Consider the following 20,813-nt stretch of genomic DNA (forward strand, 5'->3'; position numbering starts at 1 on the left):
CAAAGCTTTTTTATTAGCGACCAAAAGTTGCAAACTTTATCATCGATGTTCTCTACTAAATCCTGTCAGCAAAAATATGGCAATATCGCGAAATGATCAAGTATGACACATGGAATGGACCTGCTATCCCCGTTTAAATAAGACAATCTCATTTCAGTAGGCTTTTAATTTTAAACCACTAGTTGCACAACGGCAGCAAAGCAACATTGCCTAAAAGTGCTCGACTTCTAATGCATTTCATGGGAGAGGTTGCCTACAGCCACAGCAATTCTTGTCAATGTGTTTGGACACGACACTTTTACAGTCCGACCCGCTTTAGCCAAAAACAAGATGGACAAAAAATGTCAGTCTACTGAGTAAAGAGGTGGTTACCATTCTGTGTGAGCTTGGTGGAGCAGACCAAGGTGGAGATCTGGAAGGAGTCTTTGCTGACGGTGCAGTTCCCCAGGTTCTGCGTGCTCTTGCTCGTAGTGGAGTAGCCCTTCTCTTCCAGCTCCATCTTGGTGGCGGGCAGGTTCAAGTACAGGGACGAGTCCTCCAACCGCTTTGCTTCGGCCTAGAAAATGATTTTGTTTGATTGATTGATTTATTGATTAAAACTTGTATCAGTAGATTGCACAGTTCAGTGCATATTCCGTACAATTGACCACTAAATGGTAACACCCGGATAAGTTGTTCAACTTGTTTAAGTCGAAGTCCACGTTAATCAATTCATGGTAAACAACATGGTTGAACAACTTAACTTTTATTAGGGACCCAAACAAGTTTTGCATTAAATATTGAACAAGCAAGGCTTATATAACTTTATAGTGACATGCAAAATTGAGGTTTGTGTATATCAGGGGTGCCCACACTTTTTCTGCAGGCGAGCTACTTTTCAATTGACCAACTCGAGGGGATCTACCTCATTTATATATATAATTTATATTTATTTATTTATGAAAGAGACATTTTTGTAAACAAGTTAAATGTGTTTAATGATAATACAAGCATGTGTAACACATATAGATGTCTTTCTTTCACAAAGACAAGAATATAAGTTGGTGTATTACCTGATTCTGATGACTTGCATTGATTGGAATCAGACAGTAATGATGATAACGCCCACATTTTCAAATGGAGGAGAAAAAAAGTGGTCCTTTCTGTTCAATACCACATGAAAGTGGTTGGTTTTTGGCATCTCATTCATCCAGCTTCCATACACTTTACAAGAAAAACATTGGCGGCAAATTCCGTAGCTTGCTTGATTGACGTTCACGGCACCCGAGGGTCTTGTGAGATGACGCTGGCTGCTGCAAGATCATTATTATGAAAAAATGACCGAGAGGAAGGCGAGAAACACTTTTTATTTCAACAGACTTTCGCGCCGTCCCTTCCGTCAAAACTCTAAAGGCCGACTGCACATTTCCTATCTTCACAATAAAAGCCCTGCTTCATGCTGCCTGCGCTAACAAAATAAGAGTCTCGGAAAGCTGGCGTGCACAAGTGATGTGCACGCCAGCTTTCTGAGGGATCGCTTGTGCACGCCAGTTTTCCGAGACTCTGTATTTAGTTAGCACAGGCAGCATGAAGCAGGGCTTTTATTGTGAAGATAGGAAATGTGCAGTCGGCCTTTAGAGTTTTGACGGAAGATTACAGCGCGAGAGTCTGTTGAAATAAAAAGTGTTTCTCGCCTTCCTCTCGGTCATATTTTCATAATAATGATCTTGCAGCAGCCAGCGTCATCTCACAAGACCCTCCGGTACCGTGAATGTCATTTAAGTGACGTCTTGGTGAAGATTGATGATCACTCATTTTTTAGGTCTATTTTTTTTAAAAGCCTGGCTCGAGATCGACTGGTAGCTCGCGATCGACGTAATGGGCACCCCTGTCGTAGGGCATTCATCTGAATATGGGTTGAAAATTATTTGCATGTCATTCTATTCCGTTTATATTTACATCTAACACAATTTCCAAACTCATATGGAAACAGGGTTTGTATGACACAGTGATCAGTACGGTCCTCGCTGGACAAACTAGTGCTATCTGGACAAGATCATTTGTAACAACGCCGAGAGAGAGAGAGGGAAATAACACATTTGAAATGACATTACAGGCCACAGTCGAGCCTTACAATTCAATAAGACTGCTTACCACACAATCCTCCGTAGGAGACAGTTATAGGGATTATTTACACACTCCCACCCGAGCGGCCCGCAATGGTGTATTTGTACCTTGTATACGGTGAGATCGTGCTCGCCGTCCCTCAGGGTGGTCCCGTCGTACCTCATTAGCTTCACGAAAGACAGGGCGAAGATCTTCTCCGATTTGTCTTTGGCTGCGAGCGGCGACGGGGACAGCGGTCATGGAGATGGGAAAACAAGAGAACCGTCAGGAGAAGATGCATGGCTACGGACGACCATAAAGTATACTCTGTGGGCATCTTGTGGGTTTTCTCCTATGATCAAATATGCACGTAATGCTCCAATTGTAAGCATGCTGTACTTAAATGAATGACTGTCAACCTGCACAACACTAAAACCTTTCAGCATATCAATATGTGGACTACAATTATGGAAGGGGTTAAGCAAAAGTCAGTTTAAAAATCCTTTTATCGAATTGGTGTCATTTGGTTATTTTTATGATTATAGATACGAACTTGACAATGGGAAGAAATAAAACTAGACTTTAGCATGGAATACACGATTTGTGTCAGCGCTAACTGTTAAAAGTCACAGCGAACACCGTAATTTTCGACCAAAACCGTTGGTCTTACCAGCTAGCATCGTTTGTCCAACCAAGGCAAGGAAGAAGTGAGTGTGAAGGACAGTGCAGTAAAGAAGCAGTGGATGATATGTATGGAATCAAAGAAATAAATCATCAACAACTTGACCCGTCGGCACTGTACCGAAGCAGAATGAGTCAATAACACCAGCAAAGGAAGTTACTATTATTTCTAAATGGTGGACATTTACCCATGAGAATATAGAGAAGCTGCTCGAAGGAGATACCGCAAAAACCTGCTTTCTAAGGTAAATGCGAGGGGTGTTGTAACAATTCTGAATAAATAAATACAAAAAATAAAAAATTCATTAGAAAATAATATATATATATACATATATACATACAAGAATACATATATATATATGCATATACCTATACACATATTTGTATATAAATATATATGTACATATTCATATGTACATAAATATATGCATACATATATACATACATAAATACTGTATATACATACATACATATATATATAAACATATACACATACATGCATATTAATATATATATACGCATACATACATGTATATATCATACACATACATACATCCATTCTCTACCGCTTATTCCCTTCGGGGTCATGGGGGGCGCTGGATAAATATATACACGTACATAAATATATGCACATACTGTACGTAGATAAAATATATAGACAGGTGAAAGTCCAAGCATCAATTTGTGTGGTATTTACTTAATCAAACGTTGAAATGTCAGTTAACTTTTCTGAGAATCAGCATTTTCTGTAGTGATATAAAATGTCCCCTAGAGAGGAAACTGTTTCTCTGAAAAGTTGAAAGACAATCACGTGAACATTTTTTTTTTTACATTTGTTACACTGGATGTTTATATTGTCAGTTCACAGACACACTAAAGAAAAAAGAAAAAATACAAAAATAAAATATATGTATGTATGTATATATATATATATATATATATATATATATATATATATATATATATATATATATATATATACATATATATATATACATATATATATATACATATATACATACATATATATATACATATATACATACACACACACATGCATATATATATACACATGTATATATACATATGTATATATTCATACACATACATACATACATATATATATATATATATATATGTATGTATGTATACACATACATACATACATACATACATATATATACATACATACATATATATATACATACATATATACATATATATATATACATATAGATATCTATATATACATATCTATATATATATATATATATATATAGATATATATATAGATATCTATATATATATATATATATACACACACACACACACGTTTGTGGTATTATGATTACAACAGTTGACCATTATGTTTGTGTTTTGTGTGGCGGTATAGCTCGGTTGGTAGAGTGGCCGTGCCAACAACTTGAGGGTTGCAAGTTCGATTCCCACTTCCGCCATCCTAGTCACTGCCGTTGTGTCCTTGGGTAAGACACTTTACCCACCTGCTCCCAGTGCCACCCACACTGGTTTAAATGTAACTTAGATATTGGGTTTCACTATGTAAAGCGCTTTGAGTCACTAGAGAAAAGCGCTATACAAATATAATTCACTTCACTTCAATTATATTTTACACACCGGTATATTTTTTGGGGTGGGGACATATACCACAATAATATCATACAGTGGGCTTAACACTGTGATAATATCGTACCGTAAGATTTTGATACCATTACATCACTTTTAAATCCAATTATTGAATACAATTAAAATTAAGAGTAAGATTTCCAATTTAGTAATATAGTGAAACAGCTGACTCAATGCTCAAAAAGGTTAAAAACTCCTGATTTAGAATTAGAAAAAACACATTTGAAGTTTCTTCTGAGTGTTTACAAGTCATGTGGAGGAAGAAGAACGCTGACAACCACAGTATCTGATATAATTTTTTCTGACTTCGCTAACAAGTCCTTATTTATTCTGTCTTCATCTATACATTACACGATGCTGCTGTCGGTCTTTACAACTCTACTTATAAATATTTAATTATTGGGAAAAAAGCTCTCCGTTATAAATGTCTTATCCATAACAGAACAACGGGATTGTTAAACACTGGAAGTACACAAACTATCAGAAATTGGAGAAGCTTTTGAGACACGTTGAATTGTGCCAACATGCAACTCTGCTGAGTTTGTTCGAAATATAGCGTACAGTCACTAGACTTAGAACCGAGCCTTCCGGTCAGGTCGCATCCATCATCATCGCGGCTCAACAAGCACAAATTTACGTGCGGTGGGGTGACGCCATTCATCAGATTGCACCGCCCGATTCTATCTGCATAAATTCCCTCTCTATTGGTTTGCTGCTGGCGGGCCTCTGCAGTGAATAATCGCTCGGCTGGCTTGGCAGGAGCCACCGGAGGGGAAAAAAAGGCTATATGCAACTTGGAAGGAAAGAAGTCCATTTCAGGCTACATTTCTTTTTGCCAGCCAATCAAAGTTCCATTTGTCGTGAAAGGTGTGCGGCCTGTTCAACTTTCAAGTTTAGGCTGTCAGCTCAAGTTAATGTCCAGTGCATGCTGGGACACTTCTTTTTTTTTTTTTTTTTTACCACGCATGATAATGACACGGGAAAGCGAAATGCAAAGACGCCCAGTCTGATGACGACTGACAGCGGTGCGGTGATAGTCTGAGGCACCGAGCGGCACGTAGTCTGGCGGCGACCATGACGTGCGGCTCGGTCGCTGCTGTAAAAGTTCCAGGGAAGGACCACAAACGGTGGCGATGATGCTTTTTTTGTGGACTTCTGGATCTGCCTCCCGGGAGCCTTTTTGGCCATGGAGACCAGCTGCAGGGTTTCCGCCACACCGGAGTCGCTTTGGAGGGACTGGAGGGGATGCGGATGAGGGGACAGGACTGCGGAGCTGGCACTGAGCGCTGGGACGGAGAGGCTTCGCGGTGTCTTGGCTGGGTGAGCAGGTTTCGGACACCTCAGTCTCCTTGGACGTATCATCGATCATCCATGCGGACTGGACACTGGCCGAGAGTGGAGTCAATCAATCAATCAATCAATGTTTACTTATATAGCCCTAAATCACTAGTGTCTCAAAGGGCTGCACAAACCACCACGACATCCTCGGTAGGCCCACATAAGGGCAAGGAAAACTCACACCCAGTGGGACGTCGGTGACAATAAAGACTATGAGAACCTTGGAGAGGAGGAAAGCAATGGATGTCGAGCGGGTCTAACATGATACTGTGAAAGTTCAATCCACAATGGATCCAACACAGTCGCGAGAGTCCAGTCCAAAGCGGATCCAACACAGCAGCGAGAGTCCCGTTCACAGCGGAGCCAGCAGGAAACCATCCCAAGCGGAGGCGGATCAGCAGCGCAGAGATGTCCCCAGCCGATACACAGGCAAGCAGTACATGGCCACCGGATCGGACCGGACCCCCTCCACAGGGGAGAGTGGGACATAGAAGAAAAAGAAAAGAAACGGCAGATCAACTGGTCTAAAAAGGGAGTCTATTTAAAGGCTAGAGTATACAAATGAGTTTTAAGGTGAGTCGGCTGTCTTGGTTGCTTTGTTGGGTCTGCTCCTGTCTCTGGCCATGCTCCCTCCACCCCAGCGGACGATGGCGTGGAACACCGCAGAGGCCACCGCAGTGGATATGTTTCTTTTAAGTTTATAATATTTAGCACTGATGGACCTAATAATACAAAGAGCTCCTTGATCAGTTTCCCAGGAAGAGGGTCAAGTAAACATGTTGTTTGTTTTATTCCATTTACACGTTGTAACAATTCCTCAAAACGAGAGAAACTATTTTGGAGGGCAGTATCCGCCGTATATACAATCGTGTCAGTGTTAATAGAACCCCGTTGTAGCTGGGACGCATTGTCTTTAATCTCCTTTCTAATGACTTCAATTTTCTTACTAAAGAATTGCATAAAGTCATCAGCTGAGTGGGTGGAGCTACTGGAAGGAGTCCCTTGTTGGGTTAGCGATGCTACCGTACTAAACAAAAATTTAGGATCGTTTTTATTACGGTGGATGAGATTTGAGTAATAATTAGCTTTAGCTAAGGTAAGCATGCGTTTATAAGTTATTAAACCATCACTCCATGCTTGATGGTGCACCTCAAGTTTAGTCGTGCGCCATTTGCGTTCCAGCGTTCTGCATAATAATTTCTGAGCTCTAGTTTCTTCTGTAAACCACGGGGTGCGCTTTTTTTGGAGCCTTTTTTAACTTTAGCGGTGCTATGTTGTCAATGGTTTCGCGCAGGGCGTCGTTAAAGTTGTTGGTGGGGTTATCAGTGGAGCCCACATGTTTTGGGGGTGGTGCCATTGCCGAGGGGAGTAGGTCAGCGGGAGTTGTCGTTGTGGCCGTATTGGTGTTGCGGCTGCTATAGCGGTTATTATTATTATTAGTTTGACGAACATGCGTCTGAACCTCGAATTTTGTGGGGTGGTGGTCGGACAATGCTTTGGTATACGGGAGTATCGTAACTTTGGAAACGGTGATACCCCTGACAAGCACTGGGTCTATCGTGTTACCGTTGCGATGCGTGGGTTCATTTATTGTTTGTGTGGGACCACGGCTGTCGATTATAGTCTGGAGCGCTACGCACGGTATTCCAGCACCTTCATAACGTTTAGTTATACTAAAGCGTAACTCAAGTTTAAATATATTTATATAGCTTTATTGGGCCCGACTACATTGATCCATTATGAAACCAACCTGAGATATTTATGTCGTTACGTTTATTTCCAAATTGTTTAAATGTGCGTTTTCTCTCTTAAAACTGAGTCAAATGTGCTGGAGACACATTATCAAACAAAACGTTGACGTTACTCATAAAAAAGCTGAACTTATGAATGCCTGTTGCCACTCATATCATAGGGGACGGCATGTGCGCAACCCGAGGTTCCCTGGTTCAATCCCCACCTAGTACCAACCTCGTCACGTCCGTTGTGTCCTTGAGCAAGACACTTCACCTTTGCTCCTGATGTGTGCTGGCTAGCGCCTTGCATGGCAGCTCCCTCCATCAGTGTGTGAATGTGTGTGTGAATGTGTAAATGTGGAAGTAGTGTCAAAGCGCTTTGAGTACCTTGAAGGTAGAAAAGCGCTATACAAGTACAACCCATTTACTTTTTATTCATAGCTGTATGTAGAAGTGTCTGGTCGTATCTGCTGCTTTAATGTCTTTACGTGAATTATATTTATATAGCGCTTTTCTCTAGTGACTCAAAGCGCTTTACATAGTGAAACCCAATATCTAAGTTACATTTAAACCAGTGTGGGTGGCACTGGGAGCAGGTGGGTAAAGTGTCTTGCCCAAGGACACAACGGCAGTGACTAGGATGGCAGAAGCGGGAATCGAACCTGCAACCCTCAAGTTGGTGGCACGGCCACTCTACCAACCGAGCTATGCTCTTTAATGTCCTATGTGTTCTTTGATGTTTCCCTCTTACACACATGTAAGAGGGATGTGTACTATGGCTATGAGTTGTTGTTTTTTTCCCTTGGCCTCAGTCTGCACCCCCTCTCCAGGGCCCAGGCTAAGACCGATTTTTTTATTTTATTTTAATCTTCTATTTTTTTCTCCCCCCCTTGTTTACCTGTATCTCATCTTTTTTTGTAAGGGGCGCTGGAAGCCGGCAGACCCGTCAGCGATCCTGTTCTGTCTCCCTGTAATGTTTGTCTGATCTTGGATGGGATTGTGCTGAAAATTGTAATTTTCCTGACGGAATAAAAAAAGTACTATCTAATCTAATCTAAGCTCGGAAGAACCCTTAATGGTAGCTGTCGACCCGTTGGCTTGGAAGGTGATAAATGTCAGGCGTGAAACCTGATAGGAGCTTTTTTATGACTGTCCTCATCTCATTTAAAGGTCCTCGATTATATAGAGGCGAGTTTATAAAAGAGATCGGACCATTATCGGCGCCGACATTTGACATTTTGACGTACGGTGCAGGCCAAAAGTTTCGATAAACCTTCTAATTTAACGATTTTTCGTTATTTTCATGACTATTTACACTGTAGATTGACACTGAATGCATTACAACTATGAATGAACACATGTGGAGTTCTACAAAAAGAGGTGAAATACCGTATTTCCCTAATTAATTTAAAACCTCTTCTCACTCCGGCGCTTACCAAAGGCATGCGGTAACGGCAAGCATGCGCTAATTATTCTAAAACCTCTTCTCACTCCGGCATTAGGCCTGTGCTTATAAATTTGAGTGTGATGTAAGGATACCATCATGAAAAGCACATTTAATAATAAAAAAAAAAAACGTTATTATGGTCTTACCTTTACTTATAAATGAAGTCCATGCGCAGCTCCTTCTGATCAAAAGCATCGATAACTTGTTTATAGAAGTCTTCCTTATCTTTCTTCAGTTTTAAAAGTCTCTCTGTCTCGATGGAGATCTTCCTTTATTACCTCCTGCTTCGGTTGAAAGTCCAGTTTAGAAAACGGTTTTATTTTAGATATGTAATCCTCCATGTTAAAAGTGCAAGCGAGAGGAAAAAATAAACTTTTGCTGCTTGTTGTCACTTCTTCTGAAGCAGAGTAGTCGCAAGAAGGATCACTAGCGCCCTCTACCACCAGGAGGCGGGAGTCATTTACTGACTCATATTTGACACACGCGGCTACGGTATATTAATAAAACATAGCTGCTTACTGTTCTTTTTAGCGTATGCAATAGCTTGGACCTTAAATCCTACTGAATAGCTCTTAATCTTCTTCCCTTCATGCGATTTCAAATTATTGAAATCAGCCTCCTCCATTTTGAAAATGTTGACAGGGAATTATCACTCGTGACGTGACGAGTTTGACCCGGCGGAAATTCTAGGCATATGCTAATTATTTTGCGAAACGAGACATGCGCTAATAAAAAATAATATTTTTGTTTCTTTTGCACCATGGCTAGGGAAAGTTGTTTGCCTTGGTTCATAACATTCTAAAAATATTACAATAAAAATATGGAAAAAATATACCAGTAGCGCAAAAGTTTAGATCCATGAAGGAACGGCTGTGCATGGGTGTAATTCAGATTTTTTAAGGTGCATGGCCATTCTTTATAATATCCACAAATTGTGTTGTTTGACCATGTCTGTTGGCCTTTTGTGTCCATTCGATTTACTCATTTTTTTTTGCACCATGACTAGGGAAGGTTGTTTGCATTTGGTCATAACATTCTGAAAATATTACAATAAAAATATAGAAAAAATTACCGGCAGCGGTAAAGTTTAAATCCATGAGGGAAAGGCTGTGAATGGGTGTAATTCAGATTTTTTTTAAGGTGCATGGCCATTCTTTATAATATCCACAAATTGTATTATGTGTGACCATGTCTGTTGGCCTTTTGTGTCCATTCGATTTACTCTTTTTTTTTTTGCACCATGACTAGGGAAGGTTGTTTGCATTTGGTCAAAACATTCTGAAAATATTACAATAAAAATATAGAAAAAAAATACCAGCAGCGCAAAAGTTTAGATCCATGAAGGAACGGCTGTGCATGGGTGTAATTCAAATTTTTTAAGGTGCATGGCCATTCTTTATAATATCCACAAATTGTGTTATGTGTGACCATGTCTGTTGGCCTTTTGTGTCCATTCGATTTACTCATTTTTTTTGCAACATGACTAGGGAAGGCTGTTTGCATTTGGTCATAACATTCTGAAAATATTACAATAAAAATATAGAAAAAAATACCGGCAGCGGTAAAGTTTAAATCCAAGAAGGAAAGGCTGTGAATGGGTGTAATTCAGATTTTTTAAGGTGCATGGCTATTCTTTATAATATCCACAAATTGTGTTATGTGTGACCATGTCTGTTGGCCTTTTGTGTCCATTCGATTTACTCTTTTTTTTTTTTGCACCATGACTAGGGAAGGTTGTTTGAATTTGGTCATAACATTCTGAAAATATTACAATAAAAATATAGAAAAAAATACTGGCAGCAGTAAAGTTTAGATCCATGAAGAAAAAACAAAAGTGAATGACTGTTCATAACTGAATCCGTAAAGCAAATAGAACTAGATGTTTCAATCCCTTTGGTAAGTAGGAACAATGTTGACAGTAGCAGTCGGTGTGGAGTGGTGAAAGGGAGGGTAAGTATATTATTGGAGTCATCGGGTGGGCACCCTGCTTCATCAACGTTTTGTTGATTGACACCTAGGACGTCTCCAGAGGGCTCAACGGTGTACCCTCCATACCCTGTTGGACTCTGCATTTACATCTGCATAAACATTTGTTTTCTTTTGTATGATTTTTTTAATGAATTAAGCAACGTTGACGACAACCTTTTTCCAAAACACAATATAGAATGTGAGATGTAACAGGATAATGCATACATTTATCATTGGTTGTCAAAACAATAGTAGAAGCGTTTAAGTCTCACCTTAAAACTCATTTGTATACTCTAGCCTTTAAATAGACTCCCTTTTTAGACCAGTTGATCTGCCGTTTCTTTTCTTTTTCTCCTATGTTCCACTCTCCTTTGTGGAGGGAGTCCGGTCCGATCCGGTGGCCATGTACTGCTTGCCTGTGTATCGGCTGGGGACATCTCTGCGCTGCTGATCCGCCTCCGCTTGGGATGGTTTCCTGCTGGCTCCGCTGTGAACGGGACTCTCGCTGCTGCGTTGGATCTGCTTTGGACTGGACTCTTGTGACTGTGTTGGATCCATTATGGATTGAACTTTCACAGTATCATGTTAGACCCGCTCGACATCCATTGCTTTCCTCCTCTCCAAGGTTCTCATAGTCATCATTGTCACCGACGTCCCTCTGGGTGTGAGTTTTCCTTGCCCTTATGTGGGAAAAACCGAGGATTTTGTAGTGGTTTGTGCAGCCCTTTGAGACACTAGTGATTTAGGGTTGTATAAGTAAACATTGATTGATTGATTGATTGATTGAAAACGGTTACAAAAAAGTGGGACCCTGAAAATTTACTTTTTTATGACTTGATGGGGTCTGAAAATTCCTAGCACCAACACTGATGGAGTATTGGTCTTTGCAAAACAACAGCAGGGGGCTGTGGCCCGCGGGCCGGTTCTAATACTAATCAAGTATCATCTCAGGGGACAAAGATCCTTCTGGCTCGCGGGCCTTGACATCGCTGTTCTAGGCCCTGATTTCCAGCATCAAGGCTAGATTTTGGAGACTTCCAAGACACTTTTTCTGACACCTTGTGAAACGTGTGAAAAATACTATTACAAGGGACCTTTCGGAGACAGGAAGTCTGCAGGTAGTGTGTGAATGCATCCTTTTATGTGACACATACAATGCCATTCAGGCAGGCTATTATACTTCTCCATGTTTTTATGTCGTTTGCGCCGATTGTTTGGCAGTCGCCGCATTACTAGAGGCAAAGAGGTTTCTGTAGCAACTGTTACAGCAGGATCACAGCGAGTCAAAGTGTTTGAAAGGCACGGGATCAGACACCGACTGCATGCAAGGTGAAATGCATACCGAGCTGGAGGATGTGAAGAAAAGGACGGCTGCAGAGGAAGATAGTGCTTTTTTTAACGGGGGTTCGGAATAGGATGAGAGAGATTCCTCCCTGCGCTGACATCCTGCGAGCTGATTGTGTTGCATAGAGAGGCCTGTTATGACATGGAGGGTATTTGCCCCAAAAGACTGATCCGGCACAACTGATGGCAGCTGGAAGAATGGCCTGGGCACAGATGGGACTGTGAGGCGGCCAGGATCGCTGCCTCAACAATTAGAGAGGATGCAACAGTGGTTCCATTCAGGCGGATATGTTCCCAATTGCTTCCTTTCACGAGGGAAGTCTTATTTATCATTGTCAAATTATTTGGAAAAAACATATTTTCTAGCTCATCTACAAGCCAGGAGAGAACCCATTGTTCGTCTTTTAGAGAGAGAAAAAAAAAAAATCTGGCTTTAGTACTCACAGTCCTGCGATGAGCGGTGGCGAAAGGTAAAGCGCAAGTGGCTCCGGTTTACGTCCTCGATGGGAATGGCGACCTGAAAAGATGAGATTACAACACATTTTAAAAAACATTCTCCCTACTTCAATCCCGGGCTCGGGATCTTTTTGTGTGGAGTTTACATGTTCTCCCCGTGACTGTGTGGGTTCCCTCCGCGTACTTCGAATTCCTCCCACCTCCAAAAACATGCACCTGGGGATAGGTTGATTGGCAACACTAAATTGGCCCTAGTGTGTGAATGTTGTCTGTCTATCTGTGTTGGCCCTGTCATGAGGTGCCGACTTGTCCAGGGTGTACAACGCCTTCCGCCCGAATGCAGCTGAGATAGGCTTCAGCAACCCCCCGCCACCCCAAACAGGACAAGCGGTAGAAAATGGATGGATGGTATTACTGCTTCCAAAGCACATCATTTCACAGTAACGTTCACTTCAGTGGAATTCAAGATCCTGTTTGCAGCCCCTAAACATTCACTCGCTGTCATTTTGTTGGTTTTTTTTCACAGAAAAAAGCAAAACCTCTGTCATTGTCACTGATGTGTTGAAATTGAAGTTTATTTTTTCGATATCATATCTGGTGCTTGCTTCATAAAAAAAGTAATTTTTAGAGGAGGAAGGGAAGGTGTACAGTGAGGTAAAAGTGAAGTGAAGTGAATTATATTTATATAGCGCTTTTCTCTATTGACTCAAAGCGCTTTACATAGTGAAACCCAATATCTAAGTTACATTTAAACCAGTGTGGGTGGGGCACTGGGAGCAGGTGGGTAAAGTGTCTTGCCCAAGGACACAACGGCAGTGACAAGGATGGCGGAAGCGGGAATCGAACCTGCAACCCTCAAGTTGCTGGCACGGCCGCTCTACCAACCGAGCTATGCCGCACATAAAAACACACCTTGACTGAGATTTATTTACCAACTTTTTATTTTGTAAGAGTTTTTGACTTCTACCTCTTAAATATGCCTGGATCTGTTGCCAGATAGTACCTTTTTTCTTCCAAGTAATCAAAGTTGTGGTTGGATTACAAAACGCAAAACTAAATATAAATATATAAAACAAAATTAAATGTTCCCTTGATTTAAATGATTTTGAATGAAATATGTTGAATTTGGCAAAAAGGGATGACTTAGCTCGGTTGGTAGAGCGGCCGTGCCAGCAACTTGAGGGTTGCAGGTTCAATTCCCGCTTCCGCCGTCCTAGTCACTGCCGTTGTGTCCTTGGGCAAGACACTTTACCCACCTGCTCCCAGTGCCACCCACACTGGTTTAAATGTAACTTAGATATTGGGTTTCACAATGTAAAGCGCTTTGAGTCACTAGAGAAAAGCGCTATATAAATATAATTCACCACCTACTGCTTGAGAGCAGGCGTTTTCAAAGCGTGGCGTCACTTATTAAATCATAACAAAGTCTTTAATACCGTATTTTCCGCGCTATAAGCCGCACCTAAAAACCAAACAATTTTCTCAAAAGATGACAGTGCGGCTTATAACCCGGTGCGCCTTATATATGTATTGTGAAGTGAAGTGAATTATATTTATATAGCGCTTTTCTCAAGTGACTCAAAGCGCTTTACATAGTGACACCCAATATCTCAGTTATATTTAAACCAGAAAGAAGAGTGTCAAAGGTGCTATTTTGGTAGTAATAACTACTTTTGACAATGAAAACGTACTAAGCTGGACAGTACCGTTTGGTGGAAACTAGAGATGTCCGATAATGGCTTTTTTGACGATATCCGATATTGTCCAACTCTTAATTACCGATATCGACCGATACCGTTTTAGAAAGTCGTGGAATGAACACATTATTATGCTTAATTTTGTTGTGATGCCCCGCTGGATGCATTAAACAATGTAACAAGGTTTTCCAAAATAAATCAACTCAAGTTATGGGGAAAATATTAATTATTATTATTATCAATAATCAATCAATCAATGTTTACTTATATAGCCCTAAATCACTAGTGTCTCAAAGGGCTGCACAAACCACTACGACATCCTCGGTAGGCCCACATAAGGGCAAGGAAAACTCACACCCAGTGGGACGTCGGTGACAATGATGACTATGAGAACCTTGGAGAGGAGGAAAGCAATGGATGTCGAGCGGGTCTAACATGATACTGTGAAAGTTCAATCCACAATGGATCCAACACAATCGCGAGAGTCCAGTCCAAAGCGGATCCAACACGGCAGCGAGAGTCCCGTTCACAGCGGAGCCAGCAGGAAACCATCCCAAGCGGAGGCGGATCAGCAGCGCAGAGATGTCCGCAGCCGATACACAGGCGAGCAGTGCATGGCCACCGGATCGGACCGGACCCCCTCCACAAGTGAGAGTGGGACATAGAAGAAAAAGAAAAGAAACGGCAGATCAACTGGTCTAAAAAGGGAGTCTATTTAAAATATATAAATATTTATTTTCATAGAGTTTAGGTTTCGCAACAACGGTAAACAGCCGCCATCTTTTTTCCCCGTAGAAGAGGAAGCGCTTCTTCTTCTACGGTAAGCAACCGCCAAGGTAAGCGCCCGCCCACCTGGAAAGAGGAAGCGCTTCTTCTTCTACGGTACGCAACCGCCAAGGTAAGCGCCCGCCCCCGTAGAAGAAGAAGCGCGCGGCTAATCCGATTCATTTCATTTGTGTGTTTCTGTAAAGACGACCACAAAATGGCTCCTACTAAAAGACACGCGTACAACGCAGAATTCAAACTCAAGGAAATAAGTCACGCAGAAGAACAGGGAAATAAGAGCAGCAGCGAGAGAATTGAACATAAATGAATCGATGGTGCTTAGGTGGAGGAAGCAACAAGATGACCTGCGCCAAGTAAAGAAGACAACACAGAGTTTGAGGGAACAAAGCAGTAGAAGCATTTAAGTCTCACCTTAAAACTCATCTGTATACTCTAGCCTTTAAATAGACCTCCTTTTTAGACCAGTTGATCTGCCGCTTCTTTTCTTTCTCCTATGTCCCCCCCCTCCACTGGCTGTCCAGAGTCGAGACCCAGGATGGACCGCTCGTCGGGACCCAGGATGGACCGCTCGCCTGTATCGGTTGGTGACATCTCTACGCTGCTGATCCGCTTGAGATGGTTTCCTGTGGACGGGACTCTCGCTGCTGTCTTGGATCCGCTTTGAACTGAACTCTCGCGGCTGTGTTGGAGCCACTATGGATTGAACTTTCACAGTATCATGTTAGACCCGCTCGACATCCATTGCTTTCGGTCCCCTAGAGGGGGGGGGTTGCCCACATCTGAGGTCCTCTCCAAGGTTTCTCATAGTCAGCATTGTCACTGAAGTCCCACTGGATGTGAATTCTCTCTGCCCACTGGGTGTGAGTTTTCCTTGACCTTTTGTGGGTTCTTCAATCAATCAATCAATGTTTACTTATATAGCCCTAAATCACTAGTGTCTCAAAGGGCTGCACACCACGACATCTTCGGTAGGCCCACATAAGGGCAAGGAAAACTCACACCCAGTGGGACATCGGTGACAATAATGACCCAGTGGGACGTCGGTGACAATAATGACTATGAGAACCTTGGAGAGGAGGAAAGCGATGGATGTCGAGCGGGTCTAACATGATACTGTGAAAGTTCAATCCATAATGGATCCAACACAGTCGCGAGAGTCCAGTCCAAAGCGGATCCAACATGGCAGCGAGAGTCCCGTTCACAGCGGAGCCAGCAGGAAACCATCCCAAGCGGAGGCGGATCAGCAGCGCAGAGATGTCCCCAGCCGATACACAGGCAAGCAGTACATGGCCACCGGATCGGACCGGACCCCCTCCACAAAGGAGAGTGGGACATAGAAGAAAAAGAAAAGAAACGGCAGATCAACTGGTCTAAAAAGGGAGTCTATTTAAAGGCTAGAGTATACAAATGAGTTTTAAGGTGAGACTTAAATGCTTCTACTGAGGTGGCATCTCGAACTGTTACCGGGAGGGCATTCCAGAGTACTGGAGCCCGAACGGAAAACGCTCTATAGCCCGCAGACTTTTTTTGGGCTTTGGGAATCACTAACAAGCCGGAGTCCTTTGAACGCAGATTTCTTGCCGGGACATATGGTACAATACAATCGGCAAGATAGGATGGAGCTAGACCGTGTAGTATTTTATACGTAAGTAGTAAAACCTTAAAGTCACTTCTTAAGTGCACAGGAAGCCAGTGCAGGTGAGCCAGTACAGGTATATATGTATGTATATATGTATATAAAGGTATATACAGTACAGGCGTAATGTGATCAAACTTTCTTGTTCTTGTCAAAAGTCTAGCAGCCGCATTTTGTACCAACTGTAATCTTTTAATGCTAGACATGGGGAGACCCGAAAATAATACGTTACAGTAATCGAGGCGAGACGTAACAAACGCATGGATAATGATCTCAGCGTCTTTAGTGGACAGAATGGAGCGAATTTTAGCGATATTACGGAGATGAAAGAAGGCCGTTTTAGTAACGCTTTTAATGTGTGCCTCAAAGGAGAGAGTTGGGTGGAAGATAATACCCAGATTCTTTACCGTGTCGCCTTGTTTAATTGTTTGGTTGTCAAATGTTAGAGTTGTATTATTAAATAGAGTTCGGTGTCTAGCAGGACCGATAATCAGCATTTCCGTTTTTTTGGCGTTGAGTTGCAAAAAGTTAGCGGACATCCAGTGTTTAATTTCATTAAGACACGCCTCCAGCTGACTACAATCCGGCGTGTTGGTCAGCTTTAGGGGCATGTAGAGTTGGGTGTCATCAGCATAACAGTGAAAGCTAACACCGTATTTGCGTATGATGTCACCTAGCGGCAGCATGTAGATGCTGAAGAGTGCAGGGCCAAGGACCGAACCCTGGGGAACTCCACACGTTACCTTAACGTAGTCCGAGGTCACATTGTTATGGGAGGATGTTGTAGTCGTAATGATTTGTGCAGTCCTTTGAGATATTTGTGATTTGGGGCTATATAAATAAACATTGATTGATTGATTGAAGATGGCAACAGTTGGAGGACAAACTGGAACAGTGGGTAGTTGAGCAGAGAGCAGCAAGCAGAAGTGTCAGCACCATCACTATTCCAATGACGGCAACAGCGCCAGCAAGCGAACTTCACTTGGATGATTTTAAAGGTGGTGCTTCTTGGTGTTTCCGGTTCATGAAAAGACGCAATCTCTCCATCCGCACACGGACTACTATTTCACAGCAACTGCCAAAAGACTTTCAAGAAAAGCTGGCTACTTTCCACGCATTTTCTAAAAACAAGATAGCTGAAAAAAAGATCCGGCCAGGTAGGCAGGATTCATGGAACTGCCGGACGCTGACTCTGATGACTTCGACGAGACGCAGCCCGACATTTTGGATGCCGTATTCGCCCAATTTTTTAAGTCAGACACCGAAGAAGACAAATTCGAGGGATTTATGGATGAGGAATAACTTCTGAAGGTGAGCTTTAAATGTTTATTTTGTGTGCTGTGACATTAACGTTGGAGCAAAGTTGAGTTATTGCAATATTTTGAGTGTTACTATTGTTGTGTGTGTGAAGCGACCGGAATGAGAATCAGCACCTCCAAGTCCGAGTCCATGGTTCTCGCCCGGAAAAGGGTGGAGTGCCATCTCCGGGTTGGGGAGGAGACCCTGCCCCAAGTGGAGGAGTTCAAGTACCTCGGAGTCTTGTTCACGAGTGGGGGAAGAGTGGATCGTGAGATCGACAGGCGGATCGGTGCGGCGTCTTCAGTAATGCGGACGTTGTACCGATCCGTTGTGGTGAAGAAGGAGCTGAGCCGGAAGGCAAAGCTCTCAATTTACCGGTCGATCTACGTTCCCATCCTCACCTATGGTCATGAGCTTTGGGTCATGACCGAATGGACAAGATCACGGGTACCAGCGGCCGAAATGAGTCTCTCCCTTAGAGATAGGGTGAGAAGCTCTGCCATCCGGGAGGAACTCAAAGTAAAGCCGCTGCTCCTTCACATCGAGAGGAGCCAGATGAGGTGGTTCGGGCATCTGGTCAGGATGCCACCCGAACGCCTCCCTAGGGAGGTGTTTAGGGCACGTCCAACCGGTAGGAGGCCACGGGGAAGACCCAGGACACGTTGGGAAGACTATGTCTCCCGGCTGGCCTGGGAACGCCTCGGGATCCCCCGGGAAGAGCTAGACGAAGTGGCTGGGGAGAGGGAAGTCTGGGTTTCCCTGCTTAGGCTGTTGCCCCCGCGACCCGACCTCGGATAAGCGGAAGAAGATGGATGGATAGTTTTGAAGCCTACTTCTCTGTCAAAATAACAAGCCATGGATGCGTAGGGATAGGTTGATTGGCAACACTAAAAATTGGCCCAAGTGTGTGAATGAGTGTGAATGTTGTCTATCTGTGTTGGCCCTGCGATGAGGTGGCGACTTGTCCAGGGTGTACCCCGCCTTCCGCCCGATTGTAGCTGAGATAGGCGCCAGCGCCCCCCGCGACCCCAAAAGGGAATAAGCGGTCGAAAATGGATGGATGGATGGATGCGTACCGCCCTAAAAATCAGCTGGGATAGGGTTCACCCCCTGACCCTAAGGAGGAGGTACCTTGTAGTACGTTGACGACATACCTTAATGGTCTCAAACCAGCGGGGCTGCTTGACTTGGTAGTAGATGACAGACTTGTATTCACTAATCCCGTCATCTCCGGCACCTGGGAAAATGACATTCTAGAGGAAAAGAAAGCACATAATTCCAGTTAGGAAAATTCTCCTTAGAGGGGGCCAGGAAACGCCAGCATAGAACCCCAATTCTTCAGAGTTTGCACTGGCTCCCCTGTTCATTTTAGAATTGATTTTAAAACATTGCTGTTTGTTTTTAAATCTTAACATGGACTGGCACCTCAATATATTAGATTAGATAGATTAGATAGTACTTTATTTATTCCGTCAGGAGAGTTCCTTCAGGAAAATTACAATTTTCAGCACAATCCCATTCAAGATCAGACAAACATTACAGGGAGACAGAACAGGATCGCTGACGGGTCTGCCGGCTTCCAGCGCCCCTTACAAAAAAGATGACATACAGGTAAACAGAAGATTAAATTAAAATTTAAAAAATCGGTCTTAGCCTGGGCCCTGGAGTGGGGGTGCAGACTGAGGCCAAGGGAAAAAAAAAAAAATAAATAAATAAATAAATAAATAAATAAAAAAAAAAATAAAAAAAAAAATGTATAACCATAGTACACATCCCTTTTCCATGTGTGTAAGAGGGAAGCATCAAACATCAAAGAACACAAAGGACATTAAAGACATTAAAGCAGCAGATACAACCAGACACTTCTACATACAGCTATGAACAAATTTACATCCCTGCGCGCGCTCTGAGGTCCGAAAGCCAGTTCCAGCTGGTGGTGCCCAAGACCAGACTTAAGACCAGGGGAGACAGGGGCCTTCTCTGTGGTCGGCCCTAAGCTCTGGAACACTCTGCCCCTCCATGTTCAAACTGCTTCCACAGTGGAGTGTTTTAAGTCTCGTCTTAAGACCCACTTTTATTCTTTGGCTTTTAACACTACGTGAGTTGTGTGGTCTTCTGTGTTTTTTATACACTTTGATTTCTATTTTACTGTTTTAATTGATTTTACCCTTTAAAATAGTTTTTAATCATATTTGTTTTTATATTGTTTTTATTGGTTTTATTTGTATTCATTTTTTGTTTTGTTCAGTCATTGGTGGAGCATAATGTTTTTAACATGGCTGTGCAGCACTTTGGAAACGTTATTGTTGTTTAAATGTGCTATATAAATAAAGTGGATTGGATTAGATCATCAGGATGTTAAAAATTTGGACTCACATTTATTTTCAAAAATGCACTCCCCCCCTCTTTGCACTGTTTGCGCAAGCACCTGGCTGCAAATCTTATGACAGCGAAATAAATTTGAAATTAATTATTTAGGGTGGATAAAAGCACTCCAGTGTGCATAAAGCAAATAAGAAGGCATATATATTGTTTCCTATCAATCTGCCGGCCAACAGTTTCCCTCGCACAACACCATGCGGCTGACTCGCCGCCGACGCTAATGGCTTTTGACAAGTGGCAATTATGAGGACTAACGGGCTCGCCCACCCCCAGCCGCCGCCGGCTTTGGCACACGCAGTCCTAGGTCCTTGCCACCT

The 20,813-nt window shown here is 42.6% G+C and overlaps 1 protein-coding gene across 2 annotated transcripts in view; it reads right to left on the reverse strand.

Moving 5' to 3' along the window:
* Positions 1–20,813, reverse strand: part of dock1 (dedicator of cytokinesis 1) — a 537,727-nt gene that overhangs the window by 409,443 nt on the left and 107,471 nt on the right. For both annotated transcript variants that reach the window (XM_061907548.1, XM_061907547.1), the window contains exons 15-18: positions 19,269–19,367; positions 12,685–12,757; positions 2,214–2,317; positions 373–556 (exon numbers count right to left, since the gene is read on the reverse strand). In XM_061907548.1, coding sequence (XP_061763532.1) covers positions 373–556; positions 2,214–2,317; positions 12,685–12,757; positions 19,269–19,367 — 460 coding nt within the window. The remainder of the gene's footprint in view (positions 1–372; positions 557–2,213; positions 2,318–12,684; positions 12,758–19,268; positions 19,368–20,813) is intronic.

Source organism: Nerophis ophidion, linkage group LG08 (genome assembly GCF_033978795.1).
Source record: "Nerophis ophidion isolate RoL-2023_Sa linkage group LG08, RoL_Noph_v1.0, whole genome shotgun sequence".
Taxonomy (NCBI): Eukaryota; Metazoa; Chordata; class Actinopteri; order Syngnathiformes; family Syngnathidae; genus Nerophis; species Nerophis ophidion.